This window comes from Accipiter gentilis, chromosome 1 (assembly GCF_929443795.1).
Source record: "Accipiter gentilis chromosome 1, bAccGen1.1, whole genome shotgun sequence".
NCBI classification, from domain to species: Eukaryota; Metazoa; Chordata; class Aves; order Accipitriformes; family Accipitridae; genus Astur; species Astur gentilis.
The window spans coordinates 42,170,432-42,192,803 of NC_064880.1; the positions used below are offsets into that span (position 1 = coordinate 42,170,432).

General features: G+C 43.9%; 1 protein-coding gene across 4 annotated transcripts in view; it reads left to right on the forward strand.

Moving 5' to 3' along the window:
* The first annotated feature begins 207 nt into the window (after positions 1–207).
* The window catches only part of SLC15A2 (solute carrier family 15 member 2), a 39,180-nt gene continuing 17,015 nt past the window's right edge, over positions 208–22,372 (forward strand). The window contains exons 1-12 of one of the 4 annotated variants that reach the window (XM_049810250.1): positions 208–339; positions 3,676–3,763; positions 4,388–4,529; positions 6,393–6,485; positions 7,588–7,687; positions 12,858–12,948; positions 15,092–15,169; positions 17,784–17,866; positions 19,108–19,194; positions 19,527–19,616; positions 19,969–20,013; positions 22,199–22,231. In XM_049810250.1, coding sequence (XP_049666207.1) covers positions 208–339; positions 3,676–3,763; positions 4,388–4,529; positions 6,393–6,485; positions 7,588–7,687; positions 12,858–12,948; positions 15,092–15,169; positions 17,784–17,866; positions 19,108–19,194; positions 19,527–19,616; positions 19,969–20,013; positions 22,199–22,231 — 1,062 coding nt within the window. Of the gene's footprint in view, positions 340–1,378; positions 1,464–3,675; positions 3,764–4,387; positions 4,530–6,392; positions 6,486–7,587; positions 7,688–12,857; positions 12,949–15,091; positions 15,170–17,783; positions 17,867–19,107; positions 19,195–19,526; positions 19,617–19,968; positions 20,014–22,198; positions 22,232–22,372 lie in introns of those variants that run through there. The other 3 variants (XM_049810269.1, XM_049810259.1, XM_049810278.1) reach the window with 3 other exon arrangements.

Here is a 22,372-nt window from a genome sequence, read left to right on the forward strand (position 1 = left end):
TGAAGTGCTGACAGCCCCAACCTGTGAATGATTTAGGCTGCGTTCCCTGACTCTTCTTGAACTCTGGAGTTGTCTTTCCTGGTAGCATCTCCCTCCCCTTTCTGCCCTGGCTGCACAAATGTGCTCAATTAGGGTTAACTCAAACTGAATCAAACTTCATGCCCGAGGTTGGAAATCTTCCCAGTCAACTCACCACAGCCACATAGCATGGTGGGAGACAAAGCAAGAGGGGAGATGAACGCTTTTCAGAGAAACGAATCCAAGGAAACTTTGTTCACTTTTATTTCTGCAGGAGATGATCCCCCCAAAGGAGATTTCGCTGTTCAGAAAAAATCCCCGGTGAGTGTTACAGCTGGTTTCCTTTGCTTTGCTTTCTGCTCAGCTTGCTCTAAACATTGCAAGATCTCTCTGTTCTTTCCTCTGTTGTGCTCTGGCTAGAGACAAACACCCTTTCTTGCAGAGGGTTGAAATAAGCATTAACAACTCAAGGCAAAAATCCCTCCACTAACCAGATTAAGTTAAGACAGTGCCTCTTAAAGGGAAAAAATGAACTGTCTGAATGTTTGGGAAAAAGGGTAAGGGTTTTGATTGCTGCCTTTTTCCTGAACACTACTTTCCTTGTGGGAAAGGACTTCTCAGAAGTGGAGGAGGATGTTATGTGTGGGAGGGAGGGAGGGGCCTGACCTGTGCATTTGCTTAGTTTGGTGAAACCCACCAGGGAAAGGTCCCCAGATGCTGCAAAAGCAGAAGGAAGTACAGGGATTGAGGACAGGCCGCTGATGTGTGTTACACAGCCCAGCTGTAGTGCCAAAGTCTCAGGTTTACATCTCTGGCTCTGATTTAAAACCAGATTCAGGTGAATATTTTGTTGCCTTGCAGCTTTGATGTTTGTGCAGGTTTTCAGGCTAATTCTGGTTAAGTACTTGACCCCTAAAAACTGTACACTGTATTGACTTCAGGGAGAACAGGACTTGCGTTGCACCTGCTTGGACTTGCAGGAAAACATGGTAATACTTGCTCTTAAAGCTCACAGTCATGTCATTAGCAAGCCAACTATTTAATTCCCAATTTTAAGTACTGTGCAGATATTAACTATTGTATATCCAGAGCTCCTGGGAAATACTAATCTTTGTCCCATTTTGCAGCTAGTCAGCAAGGAGAGGTGAAAACAAATGTGTCCTGTAGCTGGCACTTTAAATGACCTTTCTTTTTTTCCAAAGTCACAGACTACCAACTTCCCCAATATCTTTAAGAGCTGCATAATCCCGCAGATCCCAGGTTTACAGTGGTAGTTAAGCACAGCAGACTATCTGTGTGCTCATGAATCCAGGCTTAGCCTCTTTGCTTTTGCTGGGGCTCTTTGCTGAGCAAGGTCCTCCTCCACAAAAGCAAGCAAACTGCATCTGGCTCTCCACATGGATGAAAGCTGCCCGCTTTTGGAAGTCCAGGCAGGCCACAGGCAGGTCAGTGATACGGTGGAGAGAATACATGAGGATTTCTGTGTGTGCTGATGCCATCTTATGATGTACAAGGCAGATGGAAGTACCCCTGCTTGTAAGTTGTTGCTCTGTGTTTGTAAGCACTTACTCAGGGTCCTGGCTCTGGCGCTTGGGGAGGTTTAGCTGGGAAGTCACCGCTTCATGCTCTCCTTTCCCTGCTTGCCCCTGCTTATCTGTAGGTGCCCATCTCAGAGCAAGAGTGGCTGAAATTGGTCACTGCCAGGTTTTCTGTCACTGCAGGTCACAGCGTGGCATGTGATACCTTAAACCACTGCAGCTAAATCCAGCAGGGCTTGCGCATCTGGTGCTGGTTCAGGCAGCAGGGTTCCTGACACCTGGCCATCTGGGTTTGAACAGTCACGCTCTGCATCTCCATCATATGTTATTAAATCTCATGAGTACTGATAGCAAGGTCTATGGAAGAGACGAAGAAAAATATCTGTTATACGATTTTACTTCCAAATTCAGAAAATGTCTCCAAGTACCCACAGGAAACATAATTTGCCTCTTGTAGCTTTTCTTCTTTGTTATGAAAAACTTGCTGGAGAAAGGTATTCTGTGTGTGCATATGTTTGTGTGTTTGTGCCTTTACAGCTTATATATGCCACCGTTTTTAGGCTAGTCTGAAAGCAGGAGGCCCCAGTGTGGTTTCCAAGGGAGCCCACTCTGTCTTACAAGCCATATGCTAAGCTTGATGGTTTCAGAGTAAATAATAAATGAAATGGATAATTACATATTTACTTTAGTAAAGCAAAGAGGCCAAGGGTTTCTTAATAAAAAGGCAGCCCATAAATAGCACGAGAAAAATATATATGAAAAAAAGGACAAAAATATTTGTCTTTAGAGATGCTGGGTTAAGTAATGGAAAGTGTTTTTTGGTTTTGGGGGTTTGGTTTGTGGGTATTTTTTGGACAGCCAGGCCCTTCTCTCTTGTTGCTTTTGTATATTGTTGAGCATGACAGCATCATTAAGCTAGACTCTTCTAAACTTGATGCCATTACTTTGGGAATCCAGATAAGCTCAGGTCTCTTGGTGGTGAAATAAACCTGAATAAACACATCTGTTTTGGTATCTGTATTTGCATTTGGGACTCAGGGAAGAAATACAGGAATTCATTATTTCTGACACGAGGCACAGAAGTGAATGTGAAGAGTTCATCTCACTTCGCTGGCCCATGCCATAGCTGCAGCTGTTAATATCACACTCCTGCCCATCCCTCACGAAGTGCATGGCCAGCCCCTCTTTCCTACTAATTGGCAGAGGCTGGGCAGTGCTGTGAAAACCTGCTTTCCCTGTTGCGAGGCAGTGGAGCTAAGCAGCTGGAAGCTGCTTAACTCGGACTGCAGTGAGGTAGCAAGAGGGACGGAGGCCCACGCAAGGTTGTGCCAAGACTCATCTGTTTAAATGCTTTGTATTTCACTTGGAAACTGCTGATTTTAGCTGGAGTAAAGTCAGATTCAGTGAAAGAGTGGCCATGCTCGGACAGGTTTGACAGTCCCACTGCTGTTTTGTTTAGTTTTGATTAATAAATTGAATTATCCATAGCTATGCCAGCATTCTTGGAATACAAAAGGGATGCCATGCCTGAGGGAGTGCAGGACACAGGGCTGACACTCTGCTTCAGTGAATGTGGTGGCACAGTTCAATGCAAGTGGGGTGCAGAGACTGGGGGCAGTTGTCACACAGGAGGGAGCAGCTTCACACAGAAGCAGACAGTAGCTCCCTGGGGTCTACCAGCTGCGGAGACAAGGTCTGGTACTAGGACAGGGAGCAGTTTTGGGGCAAGGTAGTAGCTTTATGTGAAGTATAGGAGAAAAGGCATCTGAAGGTGGTTTTGCATCTAAGTGGGTTTTTGCATTGCATTGGAGAGGTGGTAGGACCCTTCCACTAGAGTTCCTGGAGCTACGAGCATGGTGGGCTGCTGACAGTCCACGAATTCCCATGGTAGTCCTTACTGGGCCCATGTTAGTCAAGCTGATTCATTGGGGATCCTTAACCAAAGCAAGATAGGTGTGGGGTCCCCCCCCTCCTTTGAGTCCAACCCACAGGCCAGTCAAGCAGCAGTGGGCACCTGGTTTTTGCACTGGACTCCTCTCCACCACCCAGGCATTGTGGGGATATGCTGCTGCAGTGAAGGCTTTCACAGAGTTGATATGTTCTCATTTGTCTCCCGCAGAAACTCTGTGGCTCCAACTACCCCCTAAGCATTGCCTTCATCGTGGTGAACGAGTTCTGCGAGCGTTTCTCCTACTATGGCATGAGAGGTATGTGGCCTGTGTCTGGGAAGTGACTTTCCTGTCCTTGGGTTTCTATGCACACTAGCCTGGTGTTCCAGGGCTGTGCTGTATGTGGTCTCAGCTGTTTTTCAAAGTAAATTGGCATTTTGGGATGCAGGTATGAACAGTGTGCCCTAACATTGATGCTACACCTGCTCTGAGCAGAAGTTGGGACTAGAGAGCTCCAAATGTACCTTCCAGTCTAAATTTTTACGTGATTCCCTATATCAAACCTGGTTTTCCAATGTGTGACATCTTTCATAGTTGTGTGCAATCAGCGTGTTTGGGAATTGAATCATACAGGCACCTAATTTGCAAATAGAAAATGTGCATAAACAGAACTACAGGTTACAGGAAGATAAGCTAGAAAATATATTTTCTAGCTAAACATAAATGTTTATGAGCAAGGAATGCCTGATAGTCATATATCTCATTTTAGCTTTTCTTGTGTTGGGGATTATGAGGAACAGGTCTGAAAGCACAGATCTTTCCACAACAGTGCTCATAGTTGCTAGACAAATCAGTGGTTTCCTTGCCACCATGATGTAGTTTCCTGCTTACCTGCAGAGATACACATTAATTATCTGATGTGACTTGCTTGTTTCCTTTTAGCTGTCCTGACACTGTATTTCTTAAGCTTCTTCCACTGGGATGAGAATCTCTCCACTGCTGTGTACCATGCCTTTTCCGCGCTATGCTATTTCACACCTGTCATCGGAGCCATCATGGCAGACTCATGGCTGGGGAAATACAAGTAAGTGAAGACATCTCTCTAATTCACACAACATACATCTACACCATGCAGCCTGTGCAAGGGCAGTGCCATGTGTGCTCCCGGTTTTGAGCTAGCTCAGAGTGCAGCAAAGACACACTTGCAAAGGTCTGCTCCTCTCTGTTAACAGATGAACAGCTGATCTGCTTGCTCATGCTGTTCTGTGCTCCTCTTTCACCCCAGGGCCAATAGGCAACAAAGTTGGAACAAATTAAATGTCACAAGCACACTTTTCCTCCACTGTCCTTCCCTATCCACCTTGAAGAAGCTGAGGTGTAGGGTGATTAACCCTCAGCTTGCCAAGATCTGCTTCTGAAAAGGATTCAAAGATGGTGAGAAGTGGTGTCATCCTCTAGATCTCACAGTTTCAGACGAAACATCACTAACTATACTATACTTACTTATGCTTTGACAGCATAGGGAATGTTTGAGCACACCCATTTTTATACCAGAGAAACCTAGGTTCACTCAAATTATCTCCCTCAGCACATAACTAGGTAAGCTCTCCCTGAGTAAGTTAGGCAGTCTTCCCTTCCACTGTTAAGTTGTGGGGCTATCATCTGCCCCAGAGTGGTGGTGAGCAGCTGGATATAGGACCTTCTTTGCTTGGCACTGTTTGTTCAATGTCTGAGGAGTCTTGACTGTCAGAGTGATGAAGTGCAGCTGAACCCTTCTCTCTAGGACTAAGCACATATAGCAGAAGAGTCTTAACAGGAAAAAACCAGCTGCCATATGCCTTTCCAGCAAAAAGTTCTTAAGGAGATATCGATGTTCTTTTTTCTGTGTGCTCAATTTTAGTCATTCTCTTGTCCCTTTGAATGAAGAAGATAACAGTGGGGGTTTATTAAGTTCATTATTTAAGGTCACCTAGCAATGTTCATTGGGATTTGAGGGTATCTGTCTTGCAGCATGTTGTTGTGAGAAGGTGAAGCCTTATGCAGACTTTTGTGCACTAGGCGGGAGACTTTCCCTGGACTAATCCCTATGACTTAATGGGAGGTGGCTTTTGCTGTAGTAGCTGGACCGTGGCCAATACCAAGGACAGGATAACAGATTAGAGGGGCTTTTAGGAATGATCTGATGTGGATCTAAATTAGCTCTTGCAACCAGGGTTTGGATGTGTCAAGTACTGCTTCCATACTCAAAGCTCATAGGGTCGTTCTACTGCCTCTGTCCTAACAAGTCCTTTCGTTCCCTCTGTCTGTGTCTAGTCTGCACATAAATACATAGACATCTCTTAATCCTGAAGGTGATGAAGGAATAGAATACACTCATGATCCTCCTAGTCAGGTTTCTTCTTCTCCCTCACCAAGACATGGGAGGCAGATAGATAAGCTCAGTCCTTCAGAGGTACTTGGGATCTAAACCAGACTTGTAATGGGGAAACCACACTCCTAATTCAGATGTGTTAGTCAGGTGGGTTGAATGTAGGCAACAGTCCCTATAGATGCCTTCCAGTCAAGGGATTCGCTTAGGCAAATGCTACAAAATGTCAGTTATTAGTAATCTGGAAACTGAGTTGGACCTAAACAGTACTCTTCTATTTGCAGCCTTCCATGCATCACAAGACAGGAACATTTTTAGTTTATTCTGCTCAGCAACCTCTGCAAAGAAAGCAGGGGCTATCCCTCCTTAACCTGAACCCATTTGCCTATCTCTTTCTTCCAGTGCACTCAGTGTTGACACAAAAGAGTTATAGCTGCCTGCTATACCAATGGTATGAACAAACCAGTTCCTTGTGTGTCTGCCAAGTAAACCTGCCGTATCAGGAAGCACAGGCACACTCTGTTTTTGGATCGTACATCGCCCAGCACCTTCAGTCACTGCTGTTTGCTTTCCTCACAGGACGATCATCTACCTGTCCATTGTGTATGTGGTTGGCCATCTGATAAAGTCAGTCGGTGCAATTCCATCCCTAGGCAACCAGGTGGTTCACGTGTAAGTAGCTGTTGAAGCCGCAGCGCTGTAGTAAGTTGTGATGGTAATTGGTTTACCCAGGATTGTCATTTGTTTCACCTCCATCGGGCCAGCAGTTTGGGGGCTGTGCATGGGTTGCTTTTATCAGGGAAGGGTTTGGGATATCTGGGTAAGAACAGAAGGGTGGATCTAGAGTGAATGCATCAGAAGGAGTTGGAAACCATCACAGAGACTCTAAACCCTTTGAGATAGGGACCTCTGATCACCCCTCTATGTACCATGCTACTAGAATTTGGTCTCTTCCATCCAACTGCCTGCATCAGGCTCATTCCTCCCTTATTTTCTCATCAGTATAGCTGCCCGGCTCAGCAAGGTTCCCCTGTGTGTGTGTGGGAACACAAAACCAAAGATGCATTTTCTGATGTGACAGAGGAAGGGTCTGTCTCCTCCATAGGGTGCAACCCTTCTTGCCCTCTAGATTCTGAACTGATAGGCTTGTCAGAGTAGCTCCCCAGCTGGCATCTCTGAAACCACCAAGCTGTTTTTGCCTAGGTGGTCATAGCTCTAAAAATATACACATGCAGGCAGGAGCACATCTCAGTTACAGAACAGTTTCCTTTTGTCCAAGACCTGGCCAGTCCTGACACTCCTGTTCCCTACAGACGTAATCTGTTGGGCCAACAGTGTTATTTTGAGGAACACTGGGAGGTAGACAGCACCCAAGAATGAGCCTAATTCAAACAGGTTGTCTGTGCTAACGCAGGCTGGAAGGCTGCAGGAAGAGGCTTTTTTTTTTTCCTTTTTTTTCTCCTCTTTTTCTCAATTGATCTCTGCAATCTTTTGTTCTCACATGAGTGAAAAATAATCCCACGGATCTTTGATGTCTAGTATGTCCATTGGGCCTCAGAACAGCAAGAAACTGACAAAAGCAGTTTGGTTAATTGACTGGTATGGAATGCAGAAATGAGGATAGTTAATTTGTTTTTACACTTACCTGGCTCATGAGCACTACCCATGTGCAAAAGACAATGATACCAGAGGAATCATGGTTGGGTGACGCTAAAATGCTCTCATAAGCACTGGAAAGGTTCTGCAATGGTGATATTTTTGTTCTTGCATGAAGGATCCTGTCTATGGTTGGTCTGTTTTTGATCGCCCTTGGAACGGGAGGTATCAAGCCCTGTGTCTCTGCATTTGGTGGGGACCAGTTTGAAGAGGAACATGTAAGATTTCTTTTCTTTCCTAAAATCTGCAGTGTCTGCTTACTTTATGAGGATGTTTATGTGATCAAATCCTGTTGTACTAGAATAAGGGCCAGTTTGCTAGGAAAAGATGTAGTAAGATGTGACGTAGGATGATTTGCATAAAACTTGAGAGAATCTAGATGCTTCAGGAAAGGAAGATGACAGCAGAACAGGACTGATATTGGAAAGGATAGGTCATAACTGCATCAAATCATCTAAATGTTAATTGGACGTCAGAGTAGTTGGAAAATCCCGTATCATGTATCATGGAACTGTAGCTGTTTCTGAACCATCTTAACAGGAGTGATTATAATGCACTGCAATGGAGTACAGCAAATGAAAGAGAAAATTGCATCACCAGCCTATGCTTCCTTGAGAATTTTCCCTCGATTCAGTCATAGTCTGTGTCTTAGGTTTGTTCAGAAAGAACTGTAGGAAATTCCAGTCTTTTGAAAGTAGCGCTGGTACCAAATCTACCCAGACTGTTTTCTAGATATTCCAGAATGGAGAGTTTTGATGAGTTGAGAAAATGTTTCTTTTTAGCTCTGTTTGTGCTCTGCATCCTGTGAATTGTAGTCCAGTTGCTTCGTGTCCTCATTCTCCATCATGAGTGCTTAGCTCCTCACCTGTGCTAATCTCAAACTCCCATCATGCAGCACAGTGGCTCAAACAGGGATAAGGTAGTGCTTAAAGAAGTGAAGCAGGTTAAGGAAGTACTAATCCTCAGGTAAAATGCACAATTTTCAAATTGACCTGAAATTAAACACTTAGAGTTATGTTGACCTAACATACAAATAAAAATTTCAGTTTTCTCAATGGCAGTATTCAGATCAGCAACTTCTGTGCATGGCGTAAGTCCTCAAATATGTAGAAGGCCACTGCTACAAGAAAGTAAGTAAGTATTGGGGTCTGTGATGAGTAGGCTTAAATTCAAGGAGGATTATTTAGGACTGACCATAGGAAAAATATTCCAGAAACAGATCTAGAGAAGTACTGTAAAATATTAGGACCTTTGGGAGATGGAAATTCCCATCAATGGAGGCATTGAAGAGGGACAATAGACTAATGGTCTGTCAGGAAAGGCAGTGGTAGGGTTGGACAAAGGATGACATCTTGGCCTTGGACAGTAGGGCAGTTTGCTGTTTGTCTTTTGCAATGCTCCAGCACGTAGTCAGCATTTAATGAATGAATAAAATAGACTAGAATGTTTATTAAAATTTTGGGAAGACTTGTGCTTTCTGCACATGAACTGTGTGATGCTGAAGTGATGAAACTTATGGTTACTAAGGAGTAACAAAACACAGGATTTTTCATGGTCACTTGTTCAAAGCAAATCCTTCTGCAGGCATGTCCATCCTGTGCTGTTAGTTGTTCCCAGTGCTTTAGAGGATGCTGCAGAAGAGGGAGCAGCAATCATCTGGTGGTGACCAGCCTCCCCAGTTGGCACAACTCTGACCAAAATCAGGCTGGCAGTACAGCGCTCACGCTCTGGGAATACACTCTGCAATACTGCATACTGGCATGTGGGCATCCCAGCTTGCAGTGCCAATAGTTGTCCCAAAAGGATTCTAACAGGTGTTACAGCAGCATTTTCAGAAGTGCTACTTCTATGAATATTAATGATTAATAATGTTTATCCAGTATCTTTCAATTACCACCTAATTACAGTATGATAATATGTACCACTTATCTTCAGAGTGTTTCACAGACTTCAGCTAATGAATCTCAGCACCCCAGTCAGGCACATACACACTATTATTTGAAACTTACAACCACAACTGAGTTACAGAGAAAAACCTGAATTGCCTGTGGTTGTGTGGGCCTGTGCCCATTCTTCAGCATGCAGACTACACCTCTGCAACAAATTTATCAAATACTAAGGCTCAAACATTCACCTGTGTGTTGCCTTCAAGAAAAACTAATTTAGAGAAAGAAAACTGTAAAAAGCCTTCTGATAAGGACAATGTGTTCTGCTCTATTCATTCTTTTCAGAGTAGAAAGTTTTGTATTTTACCATTTTGAAATTACTTGGCCTTTCAGAAGAAAAAAGGTTTGATGTGATGTGATAGGAAATTTAAGTCTTCAAAACTGGAATGAGAATTTTTGATTTTGTAAGGAATGAAAGGTTTGTGGCCAACCAGAATATTTCTCCCCTCTGGAATGGTGTTTGAGAGGACTTACCATGTTTTTCATCTTCCACTCCAGGTAGGATGAAATAAGTTTTGAAAATTCCCAATGAAATGAAGCATTTGTTTCCCTCTCAGTTTTCAGGACACCAATAAACTTCAGCTGAGCCCTTCAGTGCACAAGCTTAGTTGTTCCATCTGGAAACTAGGGATGCCATAGTTCTGTATATAAAATGAATAAATAAGTTGCCCCTGCTATTCCCACATAGAGACAAGTTTATGTTTTGAGGTAAATCCACACCATTGTTCTGGTTTTCTTTTAAGTACTTTATGAGTGTAATCGTCTTGAATCTGCCCCTCTGAGAACAGTACTACTACAAACAGTGATGGAGACTGATTCAGCAGGAGGTCAGATAGGGAAAGTAGATTTATCTGCAGGAGATTTCCAAGCATCTATGTCTATGGGATTAGGAGTCCAAGCTAAAAACATTGAACAAAATTATATTTATGATATGTTATATGAAAGCGAAGGCTGCTGTGCATATTAATTAAGGACCAAAGCTGCTTTCAAACAGTGTGATATGGTGTTAAAGGTACTAAAGAGCTTTCTCTTTGTTTCTTTACTTTCTGGTTGCCAAGGAGATCAGGATTATCGTGTACGGTAGTTTTTCTCAAATTAGCTAATCCAAATCATGTTGCTAATGTATGTCTGATCCGAAGATTAAGAAAATAGGGAGGGAATTCTTTTTTCCAATCAGTGTAATTTGTGAGATGCTAGGTCATTATTTTTGTACTCACTTCTGCTTTTCTCTGACCATTTTTTTTCCATCACTAAAATCTGAAAATGTGTGAAATAAGATGCTCCAAATTCTTTATGCATCACTACTCTCTTCTCTTACCAGCCCATTCCTTTTGGTAATTTTTGCTCTACACTTTATCATGTTGAGAGCTGCATGCTTGAATTTTTCTCAACTCTCAGAAATTCTGGGTTGCTCGGATACAAAGGGTTAGATATATGGCGTGAGAATTTGACTAGAAGAGGGCAGGACTGCGAGGACTCTACTGCACCACCGATGTCAAGCCATGGCAGGGCTACTCTGGGAGTGGGAGAGACTGCTGAGGCTGTTCATTTCTCTAGATTTCCTTATGATGACAAATAACTAGTCGCAAAGGTAGAATGAAGAAGAAAATATACTTTTACTAGCCTAGCAGCAGAAAGTTCCAGGTAATCAAAAACACTGGTAAGGACAGAAATGGAGTATAAGAGATAGTAAGACACAGTGCTGTTTGCTATTAACCATGGGAACATGCTATAGAGATATTATTATAAGGCTATGAACCCTTTCATCCAGGATAAATGATTTACGTGTAATGTATGGATTAGATTGCCTGGGACATGCTAGGAAATAAAATTGTGGAAGAGCCAAAAGCTCAAGTTGATGGGGTCTTCATAACTGTGCTGGAGCAAGGCAAAAAGCCCTTAATCCAGGTGAGGGGACCCCCAGACCTCTTAGTAGGATGCAATGGGGCTCTCACCCTCACCTTACCAGCACCTGCTTCACAAGGGGGCATAAAGAAAATCCCTCCCACCTGCCCACCTTCCCTGCAGTAATCCCCTGTGATAAGAGGCTTCTTGCCATATGAAATAGCAGTATTTCCTGTTGGCTGCACCATCAGTCACGGGAAGTTCTGTTACATTTTTGGATCCCAGGCTTCATTCCTTACGAGCCGTCCTCTTTTAGCTGCCTGCAATTCTTCACATTTTCTCCTGTTTTCTAGCCTTGTGAATATTGTTGTCTCAGGGAGCAGAAGGAAGCAGGACATATTAGAAGGAGAGGGGTAGAACCAAGCCCCTGAGGAGATTCCTCACACTCAGCTAAGTTAAAGCTTCTCATTCAAATGATGCTCAAGTCATAGAGGTGTAGCTCAAGGTGCCCTAAGGAGTAATCTGCCAGGCACTAAGCCATGTCCCAAGCAATTTGCCCACTACCTTTACAGGTTCTGGTGACAGCTGGGAGTAAAGCCTGGATACATATGGAGTAAATTGGCTGCCTGGGCTTGGGCTGTCCTTAAATGCTGGTTTCACTGAATCAGGTGTCCCATAGCTGATGATACAGATGAGTGTGGGCTAGGTCAGGTAGCCTGCTCTTCTTTCTCCACTCTGCTGGCCCACCCAGGCAGAGGGAGGAGGTTTAGCACTGTCTATGTGCATGCGCCTGTGCATGTATGTCTCCCCCACAAGCAAGGAGAGACTGCTCTCAGTTGAATGCTCTCACACATTGCTCCTGCAAAAAGGACCAAACTCTGCATCGAGTTGTTGATGCCTTCCAAATTATGAATTATGCAGGAAGAAAAAAGATCAACAGGAATCCTTTGACTATGTGAACTATGTTACAACATCAGTTAAATTCTGAACTCTTAGAGTTCATCTCTCCATCAGGCTCTTGAATTTGCTCCTTTAGATTTAATTTACCCTATTAGTTTGAGATTGACTGGCCTCAGCTTGGTAATCTCCTGTCTGCTGCATACCTCTCATTTGCTGGCATTTTCTCATCCATGCTGTCATTACCAGCTCCTCAAAATACACAGGTTTCTTTTTCTATTTCTACACAGGAGAGAAGGGGCGGGGGGGGAGGGGAGGGGGGGAAGAGCTCAGACATGGGAAGAAATGATGAGCTTGTCAAACCATGCCAAATTGGATTGAATTAGGTGACAGAGGATCTGAATTATGCTACCTGTTCTGAATAAGTAAATCCTCTCCCCTCCTTCCAATCTCACAACACTCTCAAAGCAGTGGCTTTTCCTCTGAAATGCCGAAAAGCCCCCAAGCACTTCTCAAGTAATGTGAGCTGATTTGTGTGAGCATTTACCATCACCTGAACGCAAGCTTGTTTGCTTAACATTTTATGCACTGTGTGTCAATATTTACCCAGCCTTCCTAACAAGAGAATTGATAGTGTTCAATTTGCAAGCCCAATGCTGTGCATTAGCCGTGACATTGATAATGTCTTCTCTTGTTTTAGACCTCGGAGAGAAGCAAGTTTTTTTCCATCTTCTATTTATCCATTAATGCTGGAAGTTTGATCTCCACGTTTGTAACTCCTGTATTAAGAGGTCAGTGTTGATTTAGAATAAGACAATAAATTAGGTGCCCTCTGACTACTCTGCTGTGCGTAGTTGGGCTCTTACGACAACTGAATGGCAGAAATTACATTTTCTGTGGAGTGGCCAGTGTATTGCATTTACGCCTTGTTAATCCTGCCGTAACAGTGTAATAGATTTATAGTACTAGCAGACAAGTCACAAAAACTATATTCCTGGTTGTATTTCAAAGCCAGCCTGAACTGTAGAATTAAAATATGAAAGGTGGAAGGACCTACATGGTCATCTGATCCTCCCCATTGCCAGTGAAGGATTATTCCCCAGTCTTGCCTGCAGGTAGCCTGTGGATGGGAACTGATCTCTGCTGACCCATGCAGGTGTCAGGGCTGAAAAACTTAGCAGGGCTGGTTTTGAAGTCCTACCTTCTCCCTCCCACAGGGTGCTGCTGACTTCTGGAGGGCTCTGTCCTGGCACCCAGGGGTGTCTGCGTGGGTCTGCTTGCAAGATTGCAGCCCTGAGCTGCTAGCCTTGAAGACAAAGCACAGGCCTGTGCCCCACTTAAGACCTACTTTACATTCTAGGCAGCTTGCACAACCCCTCTTAGTCCCTCAGTCTTGCTGCACTTACTTCATTGTATCACAGTGCCTAGAAGCCAAGGGGATTGGCATGCTCTAAATACAGACACAGAGGCAGAGCGGCAGGCCACAGGAGGTAGGGATGGGGAGAGGGATAAGGTAGCCTTCACACTTAGTAGCAATTCTTTTCATTCCGTCCCGTGGCCTCCAGGAAGTTTTCTTTGTTCAGAGTGGTTATTTTAACAGGCCGTTCATTTCATGTCATATTTACACCATGCGTATGGCCAAAGACAAATGCTGCATCTCTTGTTCTTTCTCTCATTGGTGTCCCCAGGTCAGCATTCTGTTGGGAAGGGGCTTTTGCTCAATGTAGTCAGTGGGCAGATGAAAATCCAGTCCCCTTTGAACACCAAAACTGTGCCAATATAGCCTAGCAATAAACTAGTTGCAACATGGAGATGAGGTGGAGAGGATGGGGAAAGAGTAAAATTTCTGCTAAGTGTGAAAGTTTTTCTTGGAAGAGCAAGAAATGCAGTTCGTAGACATTTGGCAGAAATGTGGAATATATACTTCTAAGTGGAGAAGTCCAACTCATTTTGCATGTCAAAAGTTCAGTGTGCCCATAATGTCTCACTGCCAGCTTTGTTGGATTTCAGCTAAATTGCTGAAAATAAGTAAATAAATGCTATGCACACACACAGCTATGCAGCTGACCGTAACTGCCCAGGGACAACAAACAGGAACAACTGAAGGCTTCATGGGTTGGTTTCCTGTTAACTATGTTGGCTTATTTTAGCCATTTTGTTATTACTCCATGTAAGAATGCAGTAATTTGTAGCCACCGGCATACAAACACAGAGCCCACTGCTGGCTTGCTGTTTGCAACTGGACCTCTAAGTTCACGTGGTGCAAGGATTGACCTGGTCCAAGAGGCGCAGGGTTTCGGTGAACCATAGCTCAGATCAATCAAAGCCACACTGTAACAAACCTGGCTTCCTGATGGGTTATTGCAAGACCTGACATTTGGAGCAGGCTGCCTCTAGTGAGATTGGGAAAGCGGCAAGAAAGGGAACCGGATTTTTAAGACTAATCCTGTGCTTCTACATATATAGTAGGGGTATTGGCTTCCACTTTGTCCACTGTAGGTTGCTGTGAAATCACATCCAGGTTTTCAGCTCAGTAACTCATGTGGCTGGCACAAATAATGTGGAAACACAGTACTGGTTATTTAGATCTAGGCAAATACAGAATGGCTTTAGGTTATTTTAAATGTTGTGTCTTTTTTTCCCAATTACAGTTCCTACTACTTCTTTCTACCTATTTGTCTGCCCCCTCCCTTCTACCATTCTCATCAATATCCCATTATCAGTGGCTTCTGCTGGCAGACACTAACCCTGCTTCCAAATTGTCTTCATCAAGGGAGGACAACTGTTTCAAGGAGATTCAATTCACAGTGTCAAGCACCAGCGAAGAAGATTTAAAGCCAGGGGAAGTGACTGACTTTGGGGAGGCAAATCAAAGACCCCAGTAACATAAGTCTGACTGTAATGAGGTGCTTTTATTTCTGACTTCTTTTTCAGGGGATGTGAAATGTTTTGGAGAGGATTGTTATGCACTGGCTTTTGGTGTCCCAGCAGCTCTGATGGTGTTGGCACTTGGTGAGTGGAAACAATAATGCGTGTAATAGGAGTTACCATTTTTGAGTCCATGGATAGATGAGAAAATGCACAAATTCACTAGCTCTGCATGGACACTGCAATGGGAAACTCAAGCGTTCAAGGTCATCCAACAATTCCACGGTTCAGAACAGCAAGAAAAACCACTAGTTCACTTAGTGGTGGGCAGACCATGGTTTTACTACAATCCTTTATCATGATACTGATGAGAGGGTGGTCTGGTAGATGTTTCACAATACAATTGCCTTACTTTATAAAGCAAAGGGAGGCACCAAAATGATTCTCCTGATGGCTTGCAGCTTTGCCTATGAGCAGGCTTGGCCTTTGAACTGCAATCGAAGCAGTTCTCAGAGTTCCCCAGCTTATAGAAGAGAAGCTTAGCATGCCACTTCTAACCTTTCCACAGGCTCTTTGCAGCTTGGGGCCATCTTTAATGGCTCAGACTTTTGCTTCAGAATCTATGCACCACAGAAATCACAGAAGGACCTGAATGAGATGTTAGTTTATTCTGAGCTGTCTCACTTTGCTTGGGCTGAAGTAATTCCCACAATTACGGTGACAACTTAGTATTATGTTGCAATAAAAAGCCCTTATTGTCCAAGTGTCAGAAGGCAGCTGCAATCACCCTGCTTCCTAAAGCTTGCATCTTAGCCCCATTAATGTACTTGTCAAGATTTCTTCTTCAACCCTTATAAAATACTTGGCGATTTCCACACTCTTACTGTTACTCCTTGGTAGCCAATGCAGAGGACACACCATTAGCTGTAGTTTCACAGTTGCAAGCTGCTGAGGGGAGCGGTCCCCTTCTTACGCTGCATTTGAGAGGTTTTGACACAGCATGGGGTGACTTCTCATTCAGCTTGTTAGCTTAATTGAGAGACCAAGCAATTGTGTGATTTCACCACAGCATCTGTGATTTGAAAAGTTCATCCCCCAGAGATTTTGAATGTTGCTCTCTCCCCTCAAACTTCTATCAGAGAGAAGAATCAGGACACTGGAGAAATGTCACCAGGCCACAGCTAACATTACAGCAATTATTTTCAAAAAAGTGCATGGTCATGGGCTTGAGAAGCTTCTTTTCCCCCCTGTGGCCTGTTCCTATCAGTTTAAGGCAGCACAGGCTCCTCTGTGCACCATTGTGTGATGAATGTTTCTAGCAGAGTGGTAGTTGCCCAGGGGAAAATGGAGTAAATATTGCAGTTTTGGTGAGGGCATCAATCGAAGTGTGTTTTTAGCTAGTATCCTGCTGCCAGATTCCACGGCCTGCCCGGCAAAGCAGCTCTGTGTTCTTTTGTAACATGCTAAAATGCTCTTGGAAGTAATATATTTGACTATGTGAGCAGCATGCAGAACTGGAGAAAATACCCTTTCAGCCCTGACTGGCCCTCTCCCTGTGATGATGGAAAGCAAGAATAGGTATAGAGGCAGAATGGAAATCAGAATGGAGCAAGATTTTCTGGGCTGCTTCAGTTTCTGAAAGATGGGGGAGGTTTGATGCTATTTAATTCCAAATGCCAAACCTAATGCAGGAGCCTCAGTTCCCAAAGGAGGCAATGGCATCGCCAGAACGTATTTCAGCAAACCTAATGAATCTCCTTTTAGAGGCACCAACAGGTCCACAGGGAGATGCTAAAAATCAGGTAGTGCAACTAACCACTCTGGGTGACTTTGGACAAGTGTCTTTCAGTGCTACACACCTAAACTGACTTCAGAGGTCTCTCTGACAGTTCTGCAAGTCAAAACTGGATGCAAAGGGTCTTCACAGTCAGCAAAGAGAAATGGTGAGTTCCCTGCAGTGTCCTGGGCCTCTTGTGTTAGGACAGAGGTGCCTGCTTTTCTCCACTGGCTGTGGACAGACTATATGGATTTCACACTCAGGTTTTATTGTGCTTCTTCCTGCTAATGTCTTCAGAATTGCAATGTGCTCAGAGGCTCTCAAAGAGCAGGGCAAATGATGTGTAATCAGATAGCCCCATCTCTGACAGGATTTTGAAGCCTCAGTCCAATATTCTTTGTGCTTTGAGGGAGAAAACCAAGACAAAACAATATCTTAAATTGTATAACCCTTCATGGAAACCATAAATGGAGGTAATTTCTGTTAACACCAGTGTGTGATGCAGTGACTTGTGTGGCAGTTTCCATTGAAATGTGTGTGAGATGCAAGTACACAGAGCCCACGTTGGACCTGGATTAATCCTCACATGGTTGCAATAAGTCAGGGATGATTTCCAACATCAGGTGCAGCAATTCAATGTGGATTGTATTTTAAGTTTAGCCTACAAAAAGCATAGATGGAGGGAATTTTCAAAGCTTTGATTCCCAGCATGAATTAGATGTGGAGATGCCTGTTGTGCCAGAGCTGATCATGAGAAGATGACAGTGACTTCCCTAGGGATTATACTGCCTCTTGTAGGATCTTGCATTTTGTTCCATTCAAAGGCATTAAAGGAGTCCTGTATATTTATTTTGTTAAAAGTGTAATCCTGTAAGCCCCAAGGGCAGAGGATTTCTGTTGAATACAGGGGTGGGGCATCATTCCCAGAAGGTAATGCAGGATTGAGTCCGAATTCCCATTTGGATTATAATATTTTTTCAGTTGTGTTCATTGCTGGAAGTGGACTGTACAGAAAAACACCACCACAAGGGAACGTCTTACTGGAAGTGTGCAAATGCATTGGCGTAAGTGTGTGCCATTCTCTCTTTTTCAAGCATGACTCTGAGGTTGCAGGTCAGAAAAGAGCAAAGGGAAAGGGGGGGTGACATTTGGGGTTCAGTATGCTGCACCTGGATATCTTGCTGATGAGCTGTAAGGAGTAAGAAACAGATTTAGGTCCTAGTTTATTCTTTCAACATTTCAAATGCTTTTCCTTAGCTTCATGAACTGTTCAGTTGATGTCAGTAGAACCACTAGTGGCAGATGCTGGTGGAGACTGAATTGAAAGGAAAATTCAGAAACTCACAGAGTATCAGATATATGACTCTATTTTTTTCAGCTGAATAATTTTACTGAAGTTTATCAGTTCAGGAGACAGTAATAGTACACATTCATATTATGCACATTCAGCAAGTTCATGTAAATGCAAGAGACACCTGCTGAAGTTGCATTATAGCCTTATCAATTATTTTTCATAGTGTGTGAGCTGAATATAGTATGTGAAAAGATAGTCTCTTATTATTAGGTAGATAATGATGTTTCTTTTTCAGGAAGCTGTTGCTAACAGCAGATGTTTTCTTTTTACCTAGGTCAATCCTGGTGACAGATTTACCTTGGGGAAACAGGCCAGATCTTAAAGATAGGATTTCTAAGTGAGGTCTGCCACTCTTTTTGCCAGGGTGGCTGTGTTCAGTGACTGGAGCACACAGCATAAACAAACAAGTTAAAAATACAGTGTCACTGATTTCTCCTCCAGTGAGAAACCAACTCAAAAGCTGATCTAGGAGTGAATGAGGCATGGGCTGCACCAGGAATATGCAAAGAAAGGTCTACAGAACAAGAAGGAAGTGAGAGTTCTGGTTTTGACATTGCTTTGGGTAATGAGGCATTTCCTCCCTAGCACAGCGGTCAATCCAACAGGTGCTTTTTGGAAGAGAACTGAAGAAATTACGTTTAAAGCTTTATTATGTAGCAGGTTTTAAATCAAACGTGAAACAGTCTTTGGAGGCTAGTGTCAGGTTTGTCTCTGAAAGACAAGCCTATGAGGTAGTTCATTCCCACATCATACCTTCAATTAACCAATGTCATAGAAACTTCCCTGCAGAGAATTGCTCATAAAGCATCCAACCTGAGGTTTGCAAGTGTCCAGCAAAACCCCATCAATTTTCTGGTGCCACTTACATTTGGGGATGGGGAGGGCAGCCTTGAGTTAGGAATGTGGCAAGGGCAGGTAGGCCACAAGGGAGTTACCTGTTTTTCTCCCTAGTTTGCTATTAAAAACCGGCTGAAAAACCGCTCCCGTCAGATTCCAAAGAGAGATCACTGGCTGGACTGGGCGTCAGAAAAATACTCCGTAAGTGACGCTCTAACTGGCAGGTTTGGAGGGGGAAGGGGGAAGGTGGGCAGACAGACAGGGGAGGCAGCAAGACTGGCCTGGCCACACCACTCCTCACATGCACCGGGCTCTCACTTTTCTGGTCCCCTCCCACATCTGTACTCTCCTGACCCTTAATGGACAGTTTAGGTGCTGCACTGAAATGCAGAAATGCAAATATGTCCAGCATCATGAATAGGTGCAATGAATAACTGCCATGGAGAAAGAAATAGGAGCTCTCATGCTTCGTGACTTGAATCACCTGTTGGCTTTTCACCCTCATCTTACCTTTTTGCCTGTTCCCTTTATAGAAACAGCTGATTGGGGAGGTTAAAATGGTGACACGTGTTCTCTTCCTCTTCATACCACTGCCAATGTTCTGGGCCCTGTTTGATCAGCAGGTACAGTACAGTGCATTGCAGGTCTGCCTGCCGACTTGGGTTTGCCCCCTTGTCCTTCCAGGATAACATCAAAGCATCCTGGGGATACAGAGAGCCACGCTCCTACCAGGTGTCCAGGGGCTTACTAAGGCAGTACCCACTATCACTGCTGGCCACCCCTTCGCAGTCCTGCTGGGTGTCTGGCACGGGCGGGTGAGAAAGAAGAATGTGCCCTGTCTACTGGCAGGTGTTACAGGGAAGGGAAGGAAGAGGTGGGAAATAAGACCTCCAGCACTATCATCTTCTCTGTCTTCATGTTTTCTAGTCCCATAGGACATCTTGAAGGCTTCACAGCTCTCTGTTTTCTCCTTAGGGATCCAGGTGGACTTTGCAAGCCACAAAAATGAACGCTGATTTTGTAAGTACTTAATGTCACCAGGGCTGGTAAAACTAGTAGTAACATCACTGCTCTTGCTTTTTAACCAGAGTCTTGCAGTACTAAGAGCATCTGCTTGATGAGTCTGGGTGAGTTAGTTGCACTTTTGGTGCTTAGAAGCGAGAGGCTCTATGCAGCCATGTTCAATTCATCACAGCACATGTTGGCAAGGAGTGAGGGCTGGGGAGCCGTCAGCAGCCTGCAAGGTCAGAAGTGCTGACCTACTGGCAACCAGTTGCTCTGTGACCTTGAGCAGGTAGGATTTCCAACCTGCTACCTCCACTGAAGTCAAAGAAGTCATGGAAAGTTCACACAGCCCTTGGAAGGTGTAACTAGAGCTGTTGTAGCTGGATATTTCTGCTCTGGCTTACTTGGTGATACACTAATGAAGCCTCTCAGAACCAGCAGGAATTCTATGTATAGGGTAAAGATGAGATGAGGATTAATTAGTAGCCATAAAGTTCTTCAAAGATGTGAATGGTAAATGGTACAGGGTGCAGTGCCAGATAAATGTGGATCAGCTATCTACCTAAAGATACCACCATACAGGGCTGGCTTCCAGACATATGTGTTTTAACAGGCCACCTTACCTGTGGATGCTCACATCAGAATTTAGGATTGTAAATGCCCATTTTCCAGTTTAAAATTGACTTAAAGCCCAAAATTTGAGCCCTGCTATGTCACTCCTGTTAAAAATTGGGCTCTCAGCATGTGATACTCATTAGGCTTAATTAATTCAAATGAGGCATGAAAAAGACTACACCTTGGGTAATATTTACCCACCTCAGAAAGACAAAGCAATGAAAGTTCATGCAGTCTTTGTGATGTCTATCTAAAACCTTTGTTTTCTGCTGTTTTGCTCACATGCACTTAGTGATCCATTAGCAAGAAGATATAGCAGAATCACCAGATGTCACTTACTAAACTCTCCCTGGTGGAGAAGGATATATTCAGGGCTTTTTTGTCACACCAACTCAGATAGCTTTTTGGCTTATGTTTCAGTCTCATCTGCTCTCCACTGGTGAGTTGTCCCAACTCATGAAGGTGAGATTTAACTGCAACATCGGGGTGATCCCACTATTAGGCTTGTTGGAGTTCATGTTTGTAATATTCCATGCTTTTCCCTTCTGCAGACAAAGGGCTCAGCTAGGAAGTCCGGAATTAAACAAGGAATGATTTAGTGTGAGATGAAATATTTGCAGGCTTGTTTCCTAATGGCACATTTGTATAGTGTGCACAAAGTAGCAGGAGGGGATATTTGCCTGATATTTTTAATTGTAAGACTCCTTTGCTGTAACCAGCGGTTTCCACTCTCCCAGGAGGCAGCTGCTGGTAGGCAGGAGACAAACCCCCACAGTGCTTTCTTGGAAAGATATTATTTCCTTCTTAATTTTTCCGCCTCTTCTCTTCATCTTAATTTCAAATTAAAAGCATTGTGTGGAGTTCAGACTCCAGCCTCTCCCTGGAGACAGCTCATTGGTCCCTTTTGGGGACTGGGTTCCCTCCTTCCACCCCTGTTGACCTTGCCTGATTGTGGGTGCTGGGTACAGTGATGCAAATGTGAGGCATCTCTTACAGCCTTGAGGACTCCTGGCTCAAACCAAGAAGTCACAGTTGACCAAAGCCCATTAGGTGCCCTCGGCAGGTGGAGGGAGGAAAGAGGTGTTTGTGCAGCCTGCTGACTCAGGGATTGTCTTTAGTTATCCTTTTGGTGTGCTTGGGAGAATTGCCAACGGAGCTCAGAGGGTCCTGAAGCTTGAGAGAACTCACCTGTAGGATTTGGGTTTTTCCTATTACAGAAGCAGGGAAGGAGGAAGCTCTAAGCCCAAATCCCAACTTGGGCACTAACATGCCCATTCCTCCCCAGTCACCTAGTTCATAGCTCAACCAGCCTGAAAGATGGGTCTCAGTACCTGTAACAGGCTGTGTCCCAGCTGCCATATATCAAGGACTGAGTGCTGCTTCCTTCTGCAAAACGATTCTCATAAAACACTGTGTCCTTAGATGACAAGTGTCAAGAGCACAATATCAGCTGCTAAAGCCAACATAAACCATTTGAGGAAACCACGTTTGCTGCTAAGGCCTCTACTGGACTGGATAGTTATTTGCTATATGCACTGTTATATTATGGTGTTTACGAATCACTTGGAATATCTTTTTGTTTCAGGGAATATATGTCCTTCAGCCTGACCAAATGCAGGTAAAAGATACTATAGGGTATCCCTTATAAATGTATTTTCTTTTTCTTTTTCTCTATCATTTTTATTTTTCTCATGGGACCAGTGGCCTTTCTCTGCTCCTTTTGAAGGTAATAGCAGTGCTCCTGCTGACTGCTGTGGTG